General features: G+C 29.7%; 2 protein-coding genes across 2 annotated transcripts in view; one reads left to right on the top strand and one right to left on the bottom strand.

Annotated features, from left to right (window-relative positions):
• The window catches only part of LOC143919269 (uncharacterized), a 494,191-nt gene that overhangs the window by 307,365 nt on the left and 166,273 nt on the right, over positions 1–20,553 (top strand). The window lies entirely within an intron of this gene.
• LOC143919272 (uncharacterized) lies at positions 13,764–17,781 on the bottom strand. Its single transcript, XM_077441502.1, has 9 exons — positions 17,664–17,781; positions 15,762–15,957; positions 15,522–15,593; positions 15,326–15,379; positions 15,082–15,246; positions 14,739–15,000; positions 14,502–14,667; positions 14,178–14,356; positions 13,764–14,102 (listed from the first exon to the last, which is right to left on the bottom strand). The coding sequence occupies exons 2-9, from the start codon at positions 15,940–15,942 to the stop codon at positions 13,928–13,930; spliced, it is 1,254 nt and encodes a 417-aa protein (XP_077297628.1). The 5' UTR covers positions 15,943–15,957; positions 17,664–17,781; the 3' UTR covers positions 13,764–13,927.

Genomic DNA, 20,553 nt, shown 5'->3' with positions numbered 1-20,553 from the left:
TAAATATATTGGAAATATCAATACCATAGCGTGATGCACGCTCCAGCCAATGTTCATTTTCATATATAATCCAGCTTTTTGAAACTACCCAATTGTACATATGTATATGGTAATGAGATAGCAAAGATCAGTATTGTAAATGATAAAAACTATATTATTTATAACTATATATAGGTACATATTACTTACATCATTCCCTATACCTATCAATGCACTCACAACGAGTACTAGTACAGAAAATGTCGATATTGCATGAAAAATCAACTAAAAACATTTGATTCAAGTATTATTTAATAATCCTTATACATATGTTCGTATGAAAATAAAATTAACAAAAAAAAATTTACCGCACAGTTTATAAGAAATTTTGAATTATTAACATTGTTATACAATTTATTTAAAGATTCTAAAATTTCCATTGTAGACATTGTCTTCTTGAATTTGATCGATTGTGTGTTTTGCTTTTCAGCAAGGTATATGTTTTCCAAACATACATTTAGAGTGCAAACATTTTGGATTATTAATAACTATTCGATTGCAAATTTCAATACTGCAAAATCGGTAACTAGCGTCGAAAAACATATCCAAAAAAGTTGTAGTATCATTGGATTACTACCGTACTTTAAATAGTTAAAAATACATGTTGAATATATAATTACATTAATTGTTAAAGCTAATAATAATATTAAAGTAATTTTATTGTAATTTTTTGGTTTTTCATAAATAAACCATATCTTTATCTTTTGATTATTCAATAGTATTTTTTGATTGAGCGTTGGCATTACAACAGATGCAATCCAACATGATGCAGCTCCAAAATGTATACTTGTGAAATTCAAACTGTTTAATACGCATCTTAAAAGGTCATTGTTTTTTATATCCGACCATATATTGAGATTTTTATCGATGGTAAAATAAATAGACAGAACACATAATACTACTGCATATGTATTTCTTACATATTTAACTATATAATTTTCACACTTTCCTGCGGTGGAAATTGTTCCAAAAATAAAATTTATTCCGTTGATTAATTTCTGAATATTAGAAGTTCGACTTTTTTTCGAAATTTGCATATTTATAATAAGATGATTCATATTTTTAAGCACATAGAATAATTCTACTACCTATCTGATTTTGCTTCTCTTGATATGTCCTTCTATTTATTCTGATAATTGTCGGATTTCATTAATTGATTAATTTTAACGATGCTTTTTCACTAAAAGTGTACATATTTTATTCACGAGCAATATAACAAAATTAAATACAGCCCAGTCCAGTGGCGTAACCAGAATAATTTTGCAGAAGTTAAAAGTTTTCAATGAAAAAAAAAAAAAAATTTTATAAGCCCTTCCTACAATTACATCTGTTAAAGACATTTTATGAACTTCTGCATTTTAATATTATAAATTCGCCAAGTCTGAATATTTTTATAGATACTTTTGACTGTCTTCTGTTAGTGCGAATCGATTTTACTATATTTTTTTATTTCTTAATATATTACGTACCTATATGAAGATTCTCCCGAAGGCCCTCCCAACCCTAAGGGCTGGCATTAACTGCATTGCACCGCGTCATAAAAGGTACGCCACTGGCCCAGTCATTAAATAAACAGAAAGTAATTTGATTAATCTTATGTGCAATCTACATACATATTATATATTAATGATTTTCAGTCATGCACCGTGCAATATTAAATTATATTTTGAAATTCAATGAATAAATAATACGATCATTTTCTTGTGTCAAACTGATTATGTAAATGGTTAATGCTGCCAGGAATGATTGAAGAAATTCATAATTAAATAAAAACAAACATCTGCTACAGTAATTCGTATTATGATGGAGTGATACAGTCTTTAGCAGTTGAATGAGAGGAAATATTACATGTAATTCATATAAAATTTAAATCTTCCTCAACCTATTTTGATTTCACTTGATTTTACCTGATATGTTATGAACTCTTAATTTTAAGATTAATCTATTGGCGTAATTTGTACACAGTTCTTTTTAATTTCGCTTAGTGAGATTGGTGCTACCAATATTAAGGTGTGATAAATGACCTATGTATATCCGAAGAATATTTTCGTTGCGGTTTTCTGTATGAAAAATTATAATTTCTATATAGATATGTATGAACATATATAAATATCCTTACCATATATCCTCCTTTGACCGGAACAGTCCCGGTTTGAAAATATGGTCCCGGCGTCCCGGCCAATTTGTCATTTTGTCCAGATTATTTGGAAAAAAGGTAACATTTTTTTTTTATACACAAAGGTAACAATTTTCTATTGCACAAATATTAGACTTTTTTTTCTTCTTTGGTCTATGAAACTTTCCAGATGCATATTTAAAATCTGGAAACTTTGTATCCAGTGCTGTCACCCCATTTTCAGAACAATGGGTTTCCAAAAATATAATATTATTTTTGTGCAAATATATATATTTGCAGAGGACCAAAATATAATAAAACATAAATTATAATAAAAATTTAAAAAAGCACCACTGGAGAATTTTTTCATCCACACATGCCATTCATCAAGAAATACTAAAAATATGGATTTCCTAGTCAAAATACATACATACATAAAACAATTGACAGTTTATTTCTTATGGAATATGATTATAAACGCTGCAGGGGAATGTTTTCCACGAAATTATATTGTATCGATTAGCATTTCAGAAACCGATACCAAGTTTCAGTTCGATTGAACTAGCGGTGTTCAAAAAAGTCCCCAATATACACAGACACACACACACATTTTTTTCTAGATCATGAAAACGTGATCAGTGATCTATTCTCAGTTCGAATCAGTCAAAATCTTTCGAGTTCCAATTTTCGCATGATCACAAAACTTCATATATTGTTAAAATATCATTTATAGAGGTAAACTGTTTTCCATTGTCAGGAAAGTCTAGAACTATGGACTATACATTATATCATAGTTATGATCCTCATACTTATTTTTTAATTAAATTAATCATTAAAATAAGTCACCTTTACATTATGCTAATTATTTTGTTTAAAATAATCAATTAGAGTGTATGTATATAAATTAGTTTTCTTTATTTTTTTTACTATGCCTCGAACATATCTTTTACATGTTAAATAAACTTACATATTATTGAAATGTTTTAATAAATATCCATACATATGTATGTATGTTATTAAAAGTACATTGATAACCGTGAAATTATTGATAGTATTATTTTATTTTATAAAATTGTTGTAGATAATAAAAGTATGTATATTTCAGTTGAATTATTTGTTACATATACCTGAAACTCTTGTCAATGAATTTATGTAAAAAGCATTTAAAACCAATATCGTCAAAGCTTAAGCCTATATAATGTATCTCTAGTTAAAAAGTGTTGCATTAATTATATCACTCAAACTACATATGTACGTACATATGTAAAATACATACGTATATATTTGTGTGCCTTGTATTGAAAACTAATTTTCCATTTGTATTAAAATTACAATGTATGTGATCAACGCACCAATGAACGTGTATAAAAATTCATAGTTGAACAAGAATAAACATCCACTCCTATCTTCCTTGTTGAAAACCACTGACAGTTTTCCAAAAGTTTTCATCTGGCGATCTGAAACAGTACTAATTAAGAATATTGGATTTGAATGTCAAAAATATTTCTTTTACTTTTTTAACCTTTACCCTTTGGATACTTCATCCACATTTTGAATATAAATTTATTAGTTTCATTCGTCGTGTTTTTCAACACTTCACACATGTAAATTGGTATAATGAGTACTAATCCATTGTGTAAGCACCAAATTGCATCCGTTAATAGTAATATATAGTTCGTACTCTGAAATACATACATACATACAAAACCACATCATAAAATTCGGTCTCCGTGACGGGCCGGAATGTGAAATTACCGAAAACGCAAATATCGGAAGGCAAAGATCGAAAATCGAAAGATCAAAAAAAAAAGGGTGCATGGTAAACGGTACATACTCACTTAATTTGCGCGAGCAGGATACAACAGGAACAAGAGGAACAGGCTTTTCCTCCCGTATTCTGCGCGCGCACATTAATACGGGAGGAAAAGCCTGTTCCTCTTGTTCCTGTTGTATCATGCTCGCGCAAATTAAGTGAGTATGTACCGTTTACCATGCACCCTTTTTTTTGATCTTTCGACTTAAGATCTTTCGATTTTCGATCTTTGCCTTCCGATATTTGCGTTTTCGGTAATTTCACATTCCGGTCCGCGAGGTAGACCCCATAAAATTATGGTAAAAAAATTATTCCATTTCTGCATGAAGCAAACCTACTTGAAATTTCATAATCAATGATGTGAATGCAACAAACAACGTTAATGTAGACATGGTGTGAAAGAGCATCTGAATGTGATCAAAAAGTATCCATTAATAATAGTGTATTATTTTGTTTTACTATTCTTTTCAAAAAATTACCAGCTGCCCCATGAGTTGCTTTGACCACACCACATTATTATGCAGCTTATGGAAAACCATGACAGCATCTTGTATGGTGAATTCTGTTTTAATAACATTTTTACTATTGTTTTTCGATCCCTTGTATATCTTTTCAAGTTCATCGTTCAATTTTCGAAAATTATTTTCAAACAATATAATTTCGGCTATGAATTTAATAAACACCCAATCATTCACCAACATCGTTATACAAGACCAAATTATTATATAGTTCATCCTCGCGTGAATCGACATAATAATGGCTACTGCAACACCGTTGATAAAGAAAATCGAAATAGCAATCTTCACACTTACAAAATGAAACTGTCGATGTTTACCCAACATTTTTTCGACATTTCTACTATTTGAAAGTATTTTGGAAATAAATGTCGGTGTAGTCAATTCCCTTATCCAACAAGTAGCCGTTGTCGACGCCATTGAAATCCCGTACATATTTACTACAAGGGATCTCAAAACGCCCATTTGTGAATAACCGGCACAAAAACTAATAATATAAAGATAAATTACGCACGTTTGTACTAATGATAATATTCCCACATATATACGAGTCGGATTAATAAATCTTTTACCATTATTCCCAGCAGAAATAGTTCCCACAATGAGGTTAATCCCATAAATAAATTTCATAATACCAGGAAGGCTTTTGAACCAATTTTTTTTTCGTGTAACGTTTTGTTGACGCTCCATCACTATATTCTAATTGATTGTATGTATACGTATGAGTTTTCAATCAATATCTTATTCGGTGTCACAAAACAATTTGGAAATATGTACATATATCGTATACGTATGTATATATGTAAATACAAGAATGTGTATGTGTAATTTTATGTTTTAATCAATTAAATTCATAAACCCATTCCTTGAACTGAATACTACATCTATTATAAAATCATAATTCTATAAATAATTTACATTTGAAAGTAATCTTGTTATGTAGACCAGTGCTACTCAAACGTTGGTCCGCAGCCCAGTACTGGTCTGTGCACCGGCGGTAGCTGGTCCGCGGACAAAGACGTAATTAGAAATTAAAACAATAGCTTATGACAACGTTGCATCATCTCATCCATTATATAAATTACTAGTGGTTTTACCCGGCTTCGCTCGGTATTTGTAATATAAACCCCATAAGCATGACTAATCTTATAGTTAACATTTTATTTATTTGAATAGCTTTATTTTATATAAATTTATTTGAATATTCATTTGTTTTTTTTTTATTAAATTAACCGTCACGAACAAACAAACATATATACTAAGTCTCTTTCGAAATTATATGTATACCAGAATCCGGCGTAGCGGACCCGCTGGCCGCTTTCGTTGGCTGCTGTGTGAGAGTACTCGAGTATTGCCGTGCCGTGATTAAAGCGGAGCGCAATTATTATACGTACCTATACAGTTTACCAACAACACGACATTTACCGATTTATATAAATCATATGTTACGTATAAAAGCCGATATGATACGTATAAATACAATATTTTTATTTTTATAATTTGAATTCAAAAAGATGCTTAGTTCAAAACGCGTCAATTTTCATTCAGCTCAGGGATGAGATCGCTATATTTCTACAACAACAATAACAACCTATCTCAGAACAATTTCAAAACATAAACTGGGTAGGCAAGCTAGCTTATTTGACAGATATTTTTTGGATTTTGAATGACATTCTTCCATGCAAGGAAGAATGTCATCTTGTTTTACAATAGCAGACAATACAGATAGGTTGAAACGAAAACTAAAAACATGGAAGATTCATGTTTCAAAAGATTGCTACGACATGTTTCACAATTTGGCTGATATTATTCACGAAGGAGGAGAGGAGCTTAATATGACATGACGTCTTTGCGCGATGTATTCAGTTGTCATTTGACAAATTTATCAGAGCGATTTGATTTCAATTTCCCACCAGACGACGATCCCCGAAAGGGAAAAGGATGAATACGAAATCCATTTTTGCCATGAAATGATATATATATATATATATATATATATATATATATATATATATATATATATATATATATATATATATATATATATATATATCAGTTATTTGGAAGATAAACTAATTGATCTGACTACAGATCAAGAGTTAAAAAAGTGAAACCACAACTTCAATTACGTCCTTTTGGATCAAATTGAAAACAGAATTCCCAGATTTTTATAAACTTGCACTGAAAACTCGTTTACCATTTGCATCAACTTACCTTTGCGAAACTTGTTTCTCACCAATGGTTTAATCAAAGATCGTAATAGTGTGGATATTCATGAGCTATTACGTGTGGCATTCATTGTCTCCGATAAAAACACGACTTGATAATGTCTCATTAGTTTTTTTTTTTATTTTCATTTTTCATCTTTGTCTAAATATACATACATATACATATAAGAATTCAATAAAATAAATTTTAATACTTATATTTTATTTTATTTTTATTTGTTTTAAAAGTTTTCACTCATACATATATTACCTTTTTATTTAAAAATATGATTCCGTGAGAATTACTGAAAAATATATGCTGGTCCGCCAAATGAAAAAGTTTGAGTGTCACTAATGTAGACTTTAAAATGATATCAATAAAATTTTATGTTTGCATTTGAATCAATATGATTGTATACGTAGCTAAAGCACCTACTATTGAATGAAATAATGTATAATTTAAAGGGAACATGTATTCCGGAAAGAATCGGACACTTCTACCCAACATGACCTGTTTTAATTTCTTTAGCTGAACGTCTATTAATAATCCTGCAATTAAATTTTGTACATTTATATATATATATATATATATATATATATATATATATATATATATATATATATATATATATATATATATATATATATATATATATATATATATATATATATATATATATTTATATATATATATATGTATGTATATATATATATATATATATATATATATATATATATATATATATATATATATATATATACATACATACATACATATATATACATATATATTATTTATAAATTAAAAAAATAAATCTGCATATTTCTCTTACCATTTTTCTTGTAAATATGTAGTTTTAAAATTGTATCCACTGTTTCTTGGATGATAGCTTGAAATTTCTCGTATAAAAATATGGGTACTACTATATACCAAGAATGATGCAAACACCATATAATGTTGAATATCATACCTAAATCCATCTGGAATGTAATTCCAATTTTTTATACAAGTTAATTAATGTATACATGCATTATAATGTAAATAATTATTTTGATACATGTGCTTTTCCTGCGATTGTAACAGCCGTTATGAGAATAAACAATGTAAATGAGCTCAATATTGAAAAAAACATCTGAAAAACAATATTTTCCACATATAAAAAATTCATATTTTATAATTACAAAATCAAAGGTATTATATAATGCTGATAAAATAAGTTTATTTCTTCGTATTGTTTTTGCACAAGTGTCTTAGACTCTTGTATGACAAGTTAATACTATCAAATATAATTATAATGTTGTTTATTAATTTATATTTTTAACATACTAACTATCATCAAAATACTAACCGGCCAAGCTGCTAACATATTGACTATGCAAATATTATCAGCAAGTTTATCCAGTACTGAAATTGTTATTTCCAATTCTTCACGGTATATGGAATTCATCACCTTCGATTCGTAAATATGAACGGTTTGTACTTTTGAATTGATGTCTTCATTTAAGATTGGCTTCAGATATAATAACAAATTTTTCAATGAGTCATTCAGTATTCTCATAATACGGGTCATAATTATAATGTTACATATATAACCCAAAATAGTCAAATCTACTACAAACACGGCGAAAGACGCCCAGTAATATTGTACTTTGCCTAATTTCGCTTTTGGATCAGAGATTGTTATCGTGAGAATGACTCCGGCAGATATGAGGTGTGCTATAATTATAATTGGAAATAAATTGTGTGTAAATTTAGATTTATCCACCTTTATTTTTTTTTCTATTTTGTAAAAATTATAAAAGACTTGATATAGGTGACTTTCACTATAGAAAGACGTTATCCATGAAGAGGCTGCAGCTATAGTCATTGTACTTGTGACTAATTTATTGACTATGATTATTAGAAGATTTTCATTTAATTTTTCGATTTTCGTCTCAGTTATTTTTATTCTTAGCCATACTTCACACACAAATCCAGTGCAACACAAAAATACCCCATATATATTCACAATCTTTCTGACTGTGATAAAGTTGATGCCGTTGTAACGTATCGGTGCTATTGCAAATAACATATGAAACATATAAAAATATTTCAAAACGTTATTCACTATTAAACTTTTTTGATTTTTATCTGTAGACTTTTTCTCATGGGAATACATTTTAAATGACATACTTCAACAGTAAAATTAAATTAAACAGAGATATTGATTATTGACATATAAAATTCATGGTATTTGCTTAACATGTTTCTATAATGGAATATATCGTCGGTATACTGGCAGAAAGCTGTAAGTCAAAAATCCTTGGGAAAAATTGATGTTTTCGAAAATCAAGAAATTTGAAGCTATCTATTTTGGGCACCCTGACATTAGCGCCGGAACCAAAACCACCACGACATTGCCTGTAAAATTGTTTGCTGCCGGGATAAACCCGCCCAGACATAAAAATTGCTTTCTTTGTTCTTCGTATTGCTTATCGATAAAAATTTACATACTCAAGATAATCAGTAGAATTTCAGTTTGAATCCGTTGCAGCTGTTGGTAAAGTATTATCTTGTAATATATAATGTACATAAATCAACAGCTTTTAACACTTGCTGCTAAAATCAAAAAAACTTGGAAAAAATACTGATAATACGTGTTTAATCTGACGCAGCTGCACATATTTAGAAGTTCCCTGACTACCCCGAAATGCCAATAATGAGTTTACTTAACTCAAGAATGGTTTATACGGATCCCTATGGGCGGCTTCGTCGGGACGGTCTTGTTCCGGTGGCAATGTTGTGGCAGTTTTAGCTTCAGCGAATTTGTCGGGTCACACTCTATTTTGTGACCTAAATCATTATTCATTTTTTGACTTAACAAATTCAACACATCCAATTTTTGACTTAACATTGTCTGCCAGTATACCGACGATATACGCAAATAGTGAGTTTTCAATAATTTATTATTCAAGTAAGTAATTGTGTAAAAGCTGGTAATTTTATTATAATTACAAAGGAGTATGTATTTTATGTATGTATATATATATTGGGTTTGCGTTTGTAGCGCAGGGATATATATTAGAACATGTTTTATTATACATATGTATTTGCTTACTATCTAGTACTTCCACAAGATCTGTTAAATATGTTTTTTTTAAACAAAAATTAAATTAAAAATAATTGTTTATTTCATCACTTTCATTGGAAATTCATCGACTGATTTTTTTATTGATAAATTTAACGAATATAATGTATTGTAACATTTAAAACACAGGTTTCCAAAATGTGGATCACAAAGAGTTTTCTGTATGGTAACCAACTAAAACGGTAAACTACAAATACATATGTGTGGCCTTTGTGACACATTGGAATAACGCGGTTATTTAGTTATTATTTTTCATCCATTTTTTTATGCATTTATAATATTATAATAAAATTTATACATATGTACATATATTGAGTATGATACAATTTTCATTTTTAATCTGTGTCTCAATGTTTCTATAATAGCAAATTTTTTTTAATTAAAATAAGGGTACTTTCCCGTTATCTGGAAAATTAATTTTCAAACATATTAAGTCACTTGGCTTTTATTGAAAATAGTCATCACCCGCAAAAGGTACCTGTGATTTAGAGTATGCCATTTTTCCCAAATCATAATTTTAACTCGTAGTGATAAAACTAGGGGCTTCCAGAGGGTCATTTTGACGAGCTAGTAAAGCCTGGAAAATATTCTGGTAACCATCCTTACGCGATTATCTCTACGATTGGCTACCGAGTCTGGTTAGAATATTCAATGTTGATCACTACTTGTTTTGGAACATCTTTTTTTTGCACAAATGCAACATTATCATCATTCCTTTACCGTTTATTTAACATACATATATGAGCCGTTAAATTTTAAAGTGGTAAAAGTCCACTTTTCTTCATTTCGAGTAATATTTCGCAAAACATTAAATATAATGTTTTATGATTAACAATATTTAAAAATACTGTTGGCCTGTAATACCTTTATTCTGCTTTTCCGAGATTCTGTGCATATCGAATTAAAAGAAGTGATAACAGTTTGTGAATTAACTAAAATAGAAATAGTGCTTTTGAAACTAGATATTGGCCTTTTGCCACTTTCAAATATAACAGCGCATATGTAGATCTTGGCGACATTCTTCTCTTATTGCTTTTCACATCGATTTCGACTTGTTCCTTCTTCAACTGCATAAGTTATATTTGAGGTTAGAATTGTTCTTGATTCACATATTATTTCAGTGTTAAATAATGTACATATATATTGGGTATAGTGAAATGCTTCTTGGTTCGGTATAGGATTATTGTCGATATTTTTTTTCAAAGTGCTTAATTTTCGTGTGAACATCGTAACGCGTGAACTTTTTGTCAGGTATATTATGTGTTGGTGAGCATTTTGCAAGTGAACATTTGTTCACGGAACCATCCTATCTTATGAAGCACCATTACAATCACAATACAAAACTACGTATAATATATATAAAAAAAATAATTCTTATTTCATATTCACGGGTATAACAAATTATTATTGAAAATTCAATTTATTAGGACATTGTGATCAGGGACCCGAACCGTTATTTTTTTCGCTCCGATTCGGTAAAAAAATATATATCGCTATCGTTAATAGAATTTTTGATTGCTAATTGTAAAGTATGTGCCACACATTTTATTCCGATGAGATGAAGGAAAGAACCGTTCTCAATGGAGCATATTTGCTTCATAATCTCTTTCATAATTAATATTCTGGTTTTCTTCATCTATTTCGGTAGTAACACAGTAGATTTGTTTGATATCGATATTATATTTTTCTAAAAGTTTCAAAAACATATTTTTAATGTACATTCCTGTATGTTTGTCCTTTAATTCTATCATTCCCAAAGAATGTATATATACTTATTTTACCGAACCGAAAAAAAAATCGGTTCAGTTGCGGTTTTCGTTCCGGCAAAAATAACGGTTATTCCGGTTTTTGGTTTTCGGTTCGGGTCCCTGATTGTGATTTCTAGAATGATGCTAACCATTTCGGAATGGTTAATTTATTTTTATTTTTATTTCCAAAGTTTTTCAAAACATTGGAATTAAAAAAAAAAAGGTTTTTGTACACATATTGTATATATTTGTTTCAACATATGATACATAAATATAATAATAAAATATTTTTATAATAAATATATGCACAGCTATTAGAAAGTAATCCCCTATGAATAAATAATATTCATAATTATAGGCAAACACTTCATAAAATATAAAATAAAAATAAAATTAAAAAGATTCCAAATTGATGTACAGAAATTCAATGTACAGAATTTCAGCATTAAATTTATATTAAATGCAATATTTTACTTAATAATTTATGAATCTGCAAACTGTTGTCATTGCAATAAGTAGTTCAGTACTTCATTTTTTTTTAAATAGCATATCGACTCCCTTGCATATTAAAACAACTGATTTTGCTAAATATACGTTATTATTGTTACATTTTGATTTAAAAAAATATTTATATAATCAAATAAAAAGCTAAATTAAAATTTTATATTGTCAATGTCAAACACATGTCTGTACCTAAAACACAAATGACTAAACGTGTCATTTTTAAAAGCGAAATAATAAGTTGGAAAATAAGATCTTTTAGCTTGTATCTAACATATGTGAAAGTAACATTCCAAAAATCAAATTAAAATATAATTCGCAGGTTTAATTTTTTGCCTGGTTTATGATCAATGAAAACAAAAACGTCATCCCAATTATTGTTCAACTAATTACTGGGAAACATAATAAAAATATTAAAATTAGAAATTTTTTTTATTTTTTAATTATAGTTATTAAATTATATATAAAAAAGGATGATTTTACATTTTCAATAAAAGGCACTTAGTTTTACATTAAAACCAAATGACAATGATAAAAAGCGATCACCTTGCGAGGAATAAGAAATATAGGAGTAGTCAAATAAACGTATGAATAAGTATGTCAAACTCCTAGCACAAGAATATATTTTCCAGGTTTCTCATCACGCATTGAGTACTATGTACTATGTACAATAGTAATATATAATACAATAAAAACATGTTTATATTTTTGGTTGGAATGCACAACATACCTACACTCGGTGCTTTTCTTCTACCTATGTATATAAAAAAATGTGCCAGAACTCACTTCTTGTCAAAATTTTTACTAAAGAAAATTATATTCAAATAAAGCAGATTTTCCTGTGCCACGGTGCACATAAAAAATAAACATTTTTTTTTAAAGATGCTGATTGCCATTTCAGTGTTACCCCACAAAATAAAGTAAAAAGCACTGCCTACACTCATAATATAACCAATGCCATAAAGATAGCCAAAATTTGTGAATAGAATGTACATATCATCAAAAACAATACTATACATACATAACATAATAAATTTTATTCACACTTCTTTATAAAATTAATCAAAAACAGCCAATTGAAATAAAATACTAATATGTACAGTAATTAACAACACCCATTCACCTGTTGATCGAAAAATATACAATAATCCCCATAGTAACATTCTAAAAATACACATACTAAATTTCAGATATTTAACATTCATTTTAAAAAGGAAAATATCTTATTCAAAAATTTACTGCAAAAGTATATATTAATTAATTTCTATAAATAATAAATAAAATAAATTTATTTCTATAAATAAACATTCTTCTGCATACGATTAAGAATATTTGTTACACTTGTCGAGTTTGTGAAGCATAAGAAAAAATTATCCCACCCAAATTTGAAAATGTAAGTATGTATCATACTAGCAACCTATGTACATATATATATATATATATATATATATATATATATATATATATATATATATATATATATATATATATATATATATATATATATATATATATATATATATAGATTTATATATATATATATATATATATATATATATATATATATATATATATATATATATATATATATATGTATACATATGTATACATATGTATATAATTCGCTAAAACTATAATTTAACTATAAACTTATTATGGAATAAATTTTTACAAAAAAAAAAAAAAAACTATTGTTAACGCTATATATGTACAGTTTAAGTGCTAATATTTATCATTTATATTATATATAGATAATCAGTATTTTTCAGTGCCGTTTAATATAGCATTCAAGCTTGAAAATTGAAAGCTCACTTATGCAACTAACAAATAATGAATATGCATAAGATGTTATTTATTAATTTAATTGCTAGTATTTGTTTCTGCAGTGTCGACTGGTGAATTGTTTGTGGGGCTTACATTGGGCGTGGATTGTGTCTCAGGAAAATAAACACAAATTACAGCTATTATATAAATTCCTGTTAATCCCAACATAGCAAGACTAGCCGCTACGCCAAAGAGACTTGAAAATCGAATACTAGAAAAAAACAGTAAACACTGTAGTCATTTTCACAAAATAAAAACAAACAGAGTAGTTTCTGTGTACACTTACTGGATATACCATGCTATGGATAAAAGAGACGCAAGCATTGTAAACAATATATGACTTAAATCCCAATCCCTCTCTTCCTGTATTCCAATATCAGTTTGCGGTATTTGGTTCTGATTGTTGGTATTAATGTTGTTGATATTTCCAAGAGAAAAGTTTGTTGGATTCAACTGTTGTTGTACCTAAACAATAATATACAAAGTTATCTTATGTAAATAAAGATTAAAAAGCGTATCTGATAATTTATGTTTATGTTTACTTCAAAGTTGCAGTCTTTAAATAAGGTTTGCTGAATCTATGTAATATTAAATAGTGTACTGTAAATACCTGAGCAAATTGTTGTTGTGTTCTAGGTTGATGTACAAGACAATGAACAACACAATTATCAAATAAACCACAAGACTGTAATGTTGCAGCTTCACGTTGAAGAACCTGTCCGTTGAATATGAGTCGAACTAGTTTCCGGGCGTTCAACTCAACTTTGAAATGTCTCCTATATTAAATTTACATGAACACATTCAAAATAATAATATTAATATTTTGAATAAACAGATCATAGTTTACCGTTTAAATTCTCCCAATGGCTCATGCAAACTACCTTCCACTAGTCTCAAATCATCATTTAAGTATTTAAGCCGAATCCTAATTGCGTCATTGATATCTGGTGTTTCTTGACTGTTTTCACTTTTGACTTCTGAATTTTCAGTGGCATCAGAACATGTATTGTCGGTTTTATCTGTCTGCTCCGTGTTTTCATCCTTGTCAGAAATTAATTTAGGATCTGAAGTTTCAGTTTCAGTAACCGTTGAATCATTTTGAAGATTATCTAAAAATACTTTTACTTATTATATATACATATATGAGTACATACACGTGTGTAGATTGAATTTAAAACAAAATAAAAAACCTATATTTGATCTATTTTCAAAAAATGCTAATCTTCTATTTCTCAATACTGATGCTTCTGAATCCATATCCATAGTATTGACTATGTTATTCATTTCTGTATCCTCTCCCGATGTTTCTTGATTGTTGGCTACAACATCAGTTGTAGGATTCTGCTGAGAATCATCTAAATTTTTGAAAAATAAAATTTTATTTATGTTGAAATATATAAATTTAACAAATCAAAAAAAAAATGAATACGTTACCGATTGGTATTGATTCTATTCTACTAGGAATTGTATTCTCGGATCTTGAATTACCTTAAAAATACACAATTTGGATTCTTTTTAAATTTAAATAAACAATTTTTTATTTAAGTTCTTTCAAATTCAAATTGTTTAAATATCAATATGTAAATATATAATTAAAAAAAATTCTGTGTAACTATCGAAATTCCATTACTTGTAATTGCCTGTGAATCAGTATTAGGCGCAGGTCCACTTAATATTAACATATGCTGAGGATGTCTTTGTCCTTAAAAAAAAAAAACATAAAAATTTATATTATTCAATAATTTGATTTAGTATAAAAAAAATCATTTTTTAAGATGATCTATTGGTAATCAAATGTGTATGTATATAAGTTAACTTTCACCAATACAAAAATTTATTTAAATTATGAATTACATATATATCAACTTACCACTAACGGGTCTAGGAAAAAATCTATATATATGTCTGACGTTTCTATCAAGAATGACAGCTGTTCTGAAGCGATGTGGTTGCTGTGCTGTGGACCACCATGCCAATAAAGCAATGATGCCACACAAAACGATCAAACAAAATTGTGTAACTTCGTCTCCGACTCCTTCAATAATTGTCATCTTTTTCTTTATGCACTAAAAATACAGAATTTTAGACATTTTAATATTATTATTAATTTAACATAATACAGCATTTAGCCTACTTATCCATTATTATATTTCCCAATAAATTTTCTGATGAAAATACGTATACTATTTTTAATTACTGTCAATATACACATTGTACGAGTGACCGTCACCGCACCGAATGTTGAAAAGTCGAAAATGTTCGTTTACCATTCATACATATGAAAAACGGTTAGTATATATATCAGTGGCGTGCGGTAAAACTCTCTCTCCCCCGTCGTACATCCTTACTTAATTTGCGCGAGCAGGACAGGAACAAGAGGAACAGGCTTTTCCTCCCGTATCCTGCGCGCGTACATTAAACAAGGCTGTAAGACAAAAAGAGAGATAATTTCACCGCATGCCACTCATATATATTATATATACATAGTACCGTTTACCATGCACCCTTTTTTTTTGATCTTTCGACTTAAGATCTTTTGATTTTCGATATTTGCCTTCCGATATTTGCTTTTTCGGGCTTTTCACTTTCAGTCCCGTGAGGTAGACCCACATTGTACATATGTACATTTAACAAAATCTAAATTTTTTTAGGTACCTATATTAAAAAAATATTTTCAATATTGCAATGTTCTTTCATTACAATTTTATCACATATTTTACATCGGTTGATCATTTTTCTTAGTATATATATAAATTATAAATATATGTATATGAATTATGAATATATATAAATTATTATCAATTTATTAACAAGCTTTAATTTGTACAGAACAGAAAAAATCAAAGAAAAAACGCAATTCCAAGAAACGTTCAGCTGTGACACCTACTGATACGACACCTTCGATTCAAACTGCATTGGAATTGTACTTTATAAAATCTTAACAATTAATATATTTATATTAGTGATGAAGAAGTGATGTTTGAGCTTAGAAATAATAATAAAAAATAGTACTAAAAAGTGAAGTCTTTTTTATATTTCAATAGAATGAAGATAAGAGATCAAATAATATATTTTTTTTATTATATTATTGTTGTTGTAAATTAGCTATTGAGCAATTTCTTAAAATAATGATAATGTTGTTCAAATATGTACATATTATAAATATTTTTGTATTCAGTTTTGTTTATATTAAATATTTAAAATTGTTAATACATTTACTCATGTATTTTTTTATTGTCATATAATAAATATATTTAGATTAAGAATTGAAAAATGGTGTTGGATCGTATTTACAAACGAATATACATACATATTATATACGTGAGTCATTATACAGTATTATAATTGGCTCAACATATATTTTCCCACCACTAAAAAATAAAAATTCGATATTAAACATTGTTTTCTAACTAGTCTCAAGGGGAACATTATTACATTCAAGTTATTTAATAATTGTTTTCAAAACATTTTTTTTGGATCCCGTCATTTTCCAGTATCATACATATATATCAGTACATACATATATCCGATGATAATTATGCCAATTTTAATATACAGCAATACCATTTTATTTATTTCGTGGGAACAATACAACGTTATAATGTATACGTCGATGCAAGTCGTTTAATGTTTATATCGATATCCTAAATTATACAACCGATTATTGTTGGGCACAGTTACAAAGGTCATTTGTGTTCGAATGCAAGATGATGCAAATTTGGCAGACGAGAGATAATGGTTTATTTGAATGATGACAGCGCTCGGAATAAACCTGAAGCGTTCAGCAGGTTATTTGATGTTCAGAAGGTCGTTGCTGAGGTGTCCGAGCACCAAACCCCCACATGTCACCGCCAACTGTCAAACGACTCAAGGCCACAACACATCGCCAAGCACAACCATGTACTCACTGCACAATTTCCATATAGGGACACTGCAGTCGTCGACCACTTAGATTTTATGCGGTAAAAATTAAAACAGAATGCTTTGTGTTATAATTTTATGTTCGTAATATGGTTCGGTATAAATACATAAATATGGTTCGGTGATTATTCCGCAAAAAACGATCTCACGCACGTCACTAAAATCTCGAACACGGAACATCTAGCACCTAAAAACTCCATCAATCACCTGAAATATTGTACTAACGAGAACTCGAATACCAGATATTCCGTATTCACGATTTTTGTGGCAACGATTGTCGTGCGCGCGAGCGCAATTTGCGCAATAATCCGTTTACCATATAATCTACTATATAAAACAATAATGTTTGTGTCGTCGTGGTTGGTCGTCTTTGTTTGTGTGGTCGTCTTTATTTGTGTAGTCGTAGTTACGTCCATCAACCATCGGTCGTTGGGTGAAAATAGCACGTTCGATTTATTTTTTTTCTATTCAAAGGATTCAAAGTCCCCGCAGTGCCCGCCAAAGGGGGCACAGCCCCCATGGGGGCTGTGCCCCCCGCCAAAGGCGCCACAGGGGGCGCAGCACCCATGGGGCCCCGCCGAAGGGGGCGCAGCCCACATGGGGCCCCTGCTGGGGGCGCCGCAAGGGGTGCAGCCCCATGAGGCTCCGCCAAAGGGGACGCAACCCCCTATGGGGCCCCTGTCGGGGGCGTCGCAAGGGGTGCAGTCCCATAGAGCCTCTGTTGGGGGCTGGACACCCCGGACAAAGCCGGGTAATAAAGCTAGTATGTACATAAATGGTTAATAAAAGTAGTGCTTCCCCTAAATCATTTAAATTGTATTAGTGTTTAATTGCAAAACTACTATTACGTACACCGCCGAGTAGTTGCAATCGGATTAGGCCGAGTAGCATTCCAGAGACTGTGTGACCGTTATAATTGGTTTCAAGGCTTATCTCTAGACTCTAAGTGCATTTAAGGTTAAACAATGGCCACCGAAGTGGCCGCTATTTGGTCCCTTCTCAGAAGTGACCGATACCGTGGGACTGGGTGTCGTGGGAATACATATCCGGAAACATGCCTAAGCAATAGGGAAGTAACCGGATGCCTTGAGCGACCGACCCGATATCAAGACATTCAGGCGGTACTTAGGCGATATCAAGACATTCAGGACGGAGCACTTCCAGTGCGTGTATCTCCTTAATCACCAATAAATGCTGTGAAACGACTTTGGCTTTTTACTTGGATCCTCCATCTACCCCTACGCAACACTACCATATAAATAGGAAAAGTTGACGTTTATCACTTGCGTTTTGTGAGAATATTTTTGTAATACACTGACATTGTAATACTTCATGTAGGAACTCTTATGTATATGTTACACCGAATCCGTGAAATTGTCTATTACACGCATTCGGCAAGAGAATTGCTGAATGCGTGAAAAATGCAAGCATGTTGCCCAGTTCACGGATTCCGTAAATTCTTTAGCGAATGCGTGTATTCGGCAAGAATTTGTCTGCTCAAAGCATGGAGTCGGCAAATAGACAGCAGCGCTCCGGTGTTGTTTTTTAGAACTGGACAGCGTGGACAAGTGTCAAAGTGACAGCTGAATAACGATATTTAATTTAGTTTAATTTACATATTATTATGTATAATATGACTACATACATATGTTTCGATCATCTCATATGACTTATACATAAATTAATGCCATTTTTATACATTTTGATCAATATTTTAACAGTGAAACATATGTATGTAGTCATATTATACATAATAATATGTAAATTAAACATCCTTATTCAGCTGTCACTTTGACACTCGGTTATAATATAACACGCTGTCCAGTTCACGCGTTCGGCAAAGAATTTACGGAATCCGTGAACTGGGCAACGTGCTTGCATTTTTCACGCATTCGGCAATTCTCTTGCCGAATGCTTGTAATAGACAATTTCATGGATTCGGTGTAACATATATACAGATTGTTAGCAGTTATATTCAGTATTTTTTATATTAATATATGTCTGAACCCAATCTTGTTAATTTTCTTATTCATTCCAACACGTTTCAATACAGTATGGAATACACTTATATATATTAATGTATAGATTTATGCTGTGTGGGTAATATTATAAGTGATTTATTAATTATATTTTTTTTTAATATTAGACCGACCGCTGTTACTTAAACCAAAATAAAATATATATATTTGTACATTCAACCGATCAGTTTTTATTTAGATGGTACACTTTGATAAATACTTTTGAGTATCAAAATTAATGTGCTAATTTTTTCATTATTTATTTTTCAGCTAAATACATTCGTTCAAGAAAGGGAAAGCCATTGCTACTATACCAATCATACACGTACACAATGCAAACGATAAATAGTTCTGGAAAAAGGAGATGGGTCTGCTCTACAAATTGCACAAAGGGTTGTAAAGCATTTTTGTATACAATAGATGATACTATCGTTTGGGTAAATACTTCTCATAATCATATTGCATCCATTCGCAAACAAACGCAATTCTAGTAGTGCATTATTGAATAAATCCTTTAGACCTTATTTGTGTAATTTTTTAATTTACGAAGGTTATTAGGTCTATTGTGCTAGACGCCGATTTGTCATTTTTCATTGAACCTAAATTTAGTCATTAAGTATTTTTTTAAATTATATATTTCAAAATTACATGATTATTAAAATAAAGAAAAAGTCAAATATCATGTTAACACATGTACTTAATATTGTGAAAAAAATTATAGAT

This window comes from Arctopsyche grandis, chromosome 11 (genome assembly GCF_051622035.1).
Source record: "Arctopsyche grandis isolate Sample6627 chromosome 11, ASM5162203v2, whole genome shotgun sequence".
Taxonomy (NCBI): Eukaryota; Metazoa; Arthropoda; class Insecta; order Trichoptera; family Hydropsychidae; genus Arctopsyche; species Arctopsyche grandis.
This window is presented reverse-complemented; position numbering and strand designations above follow the sequence as displayed.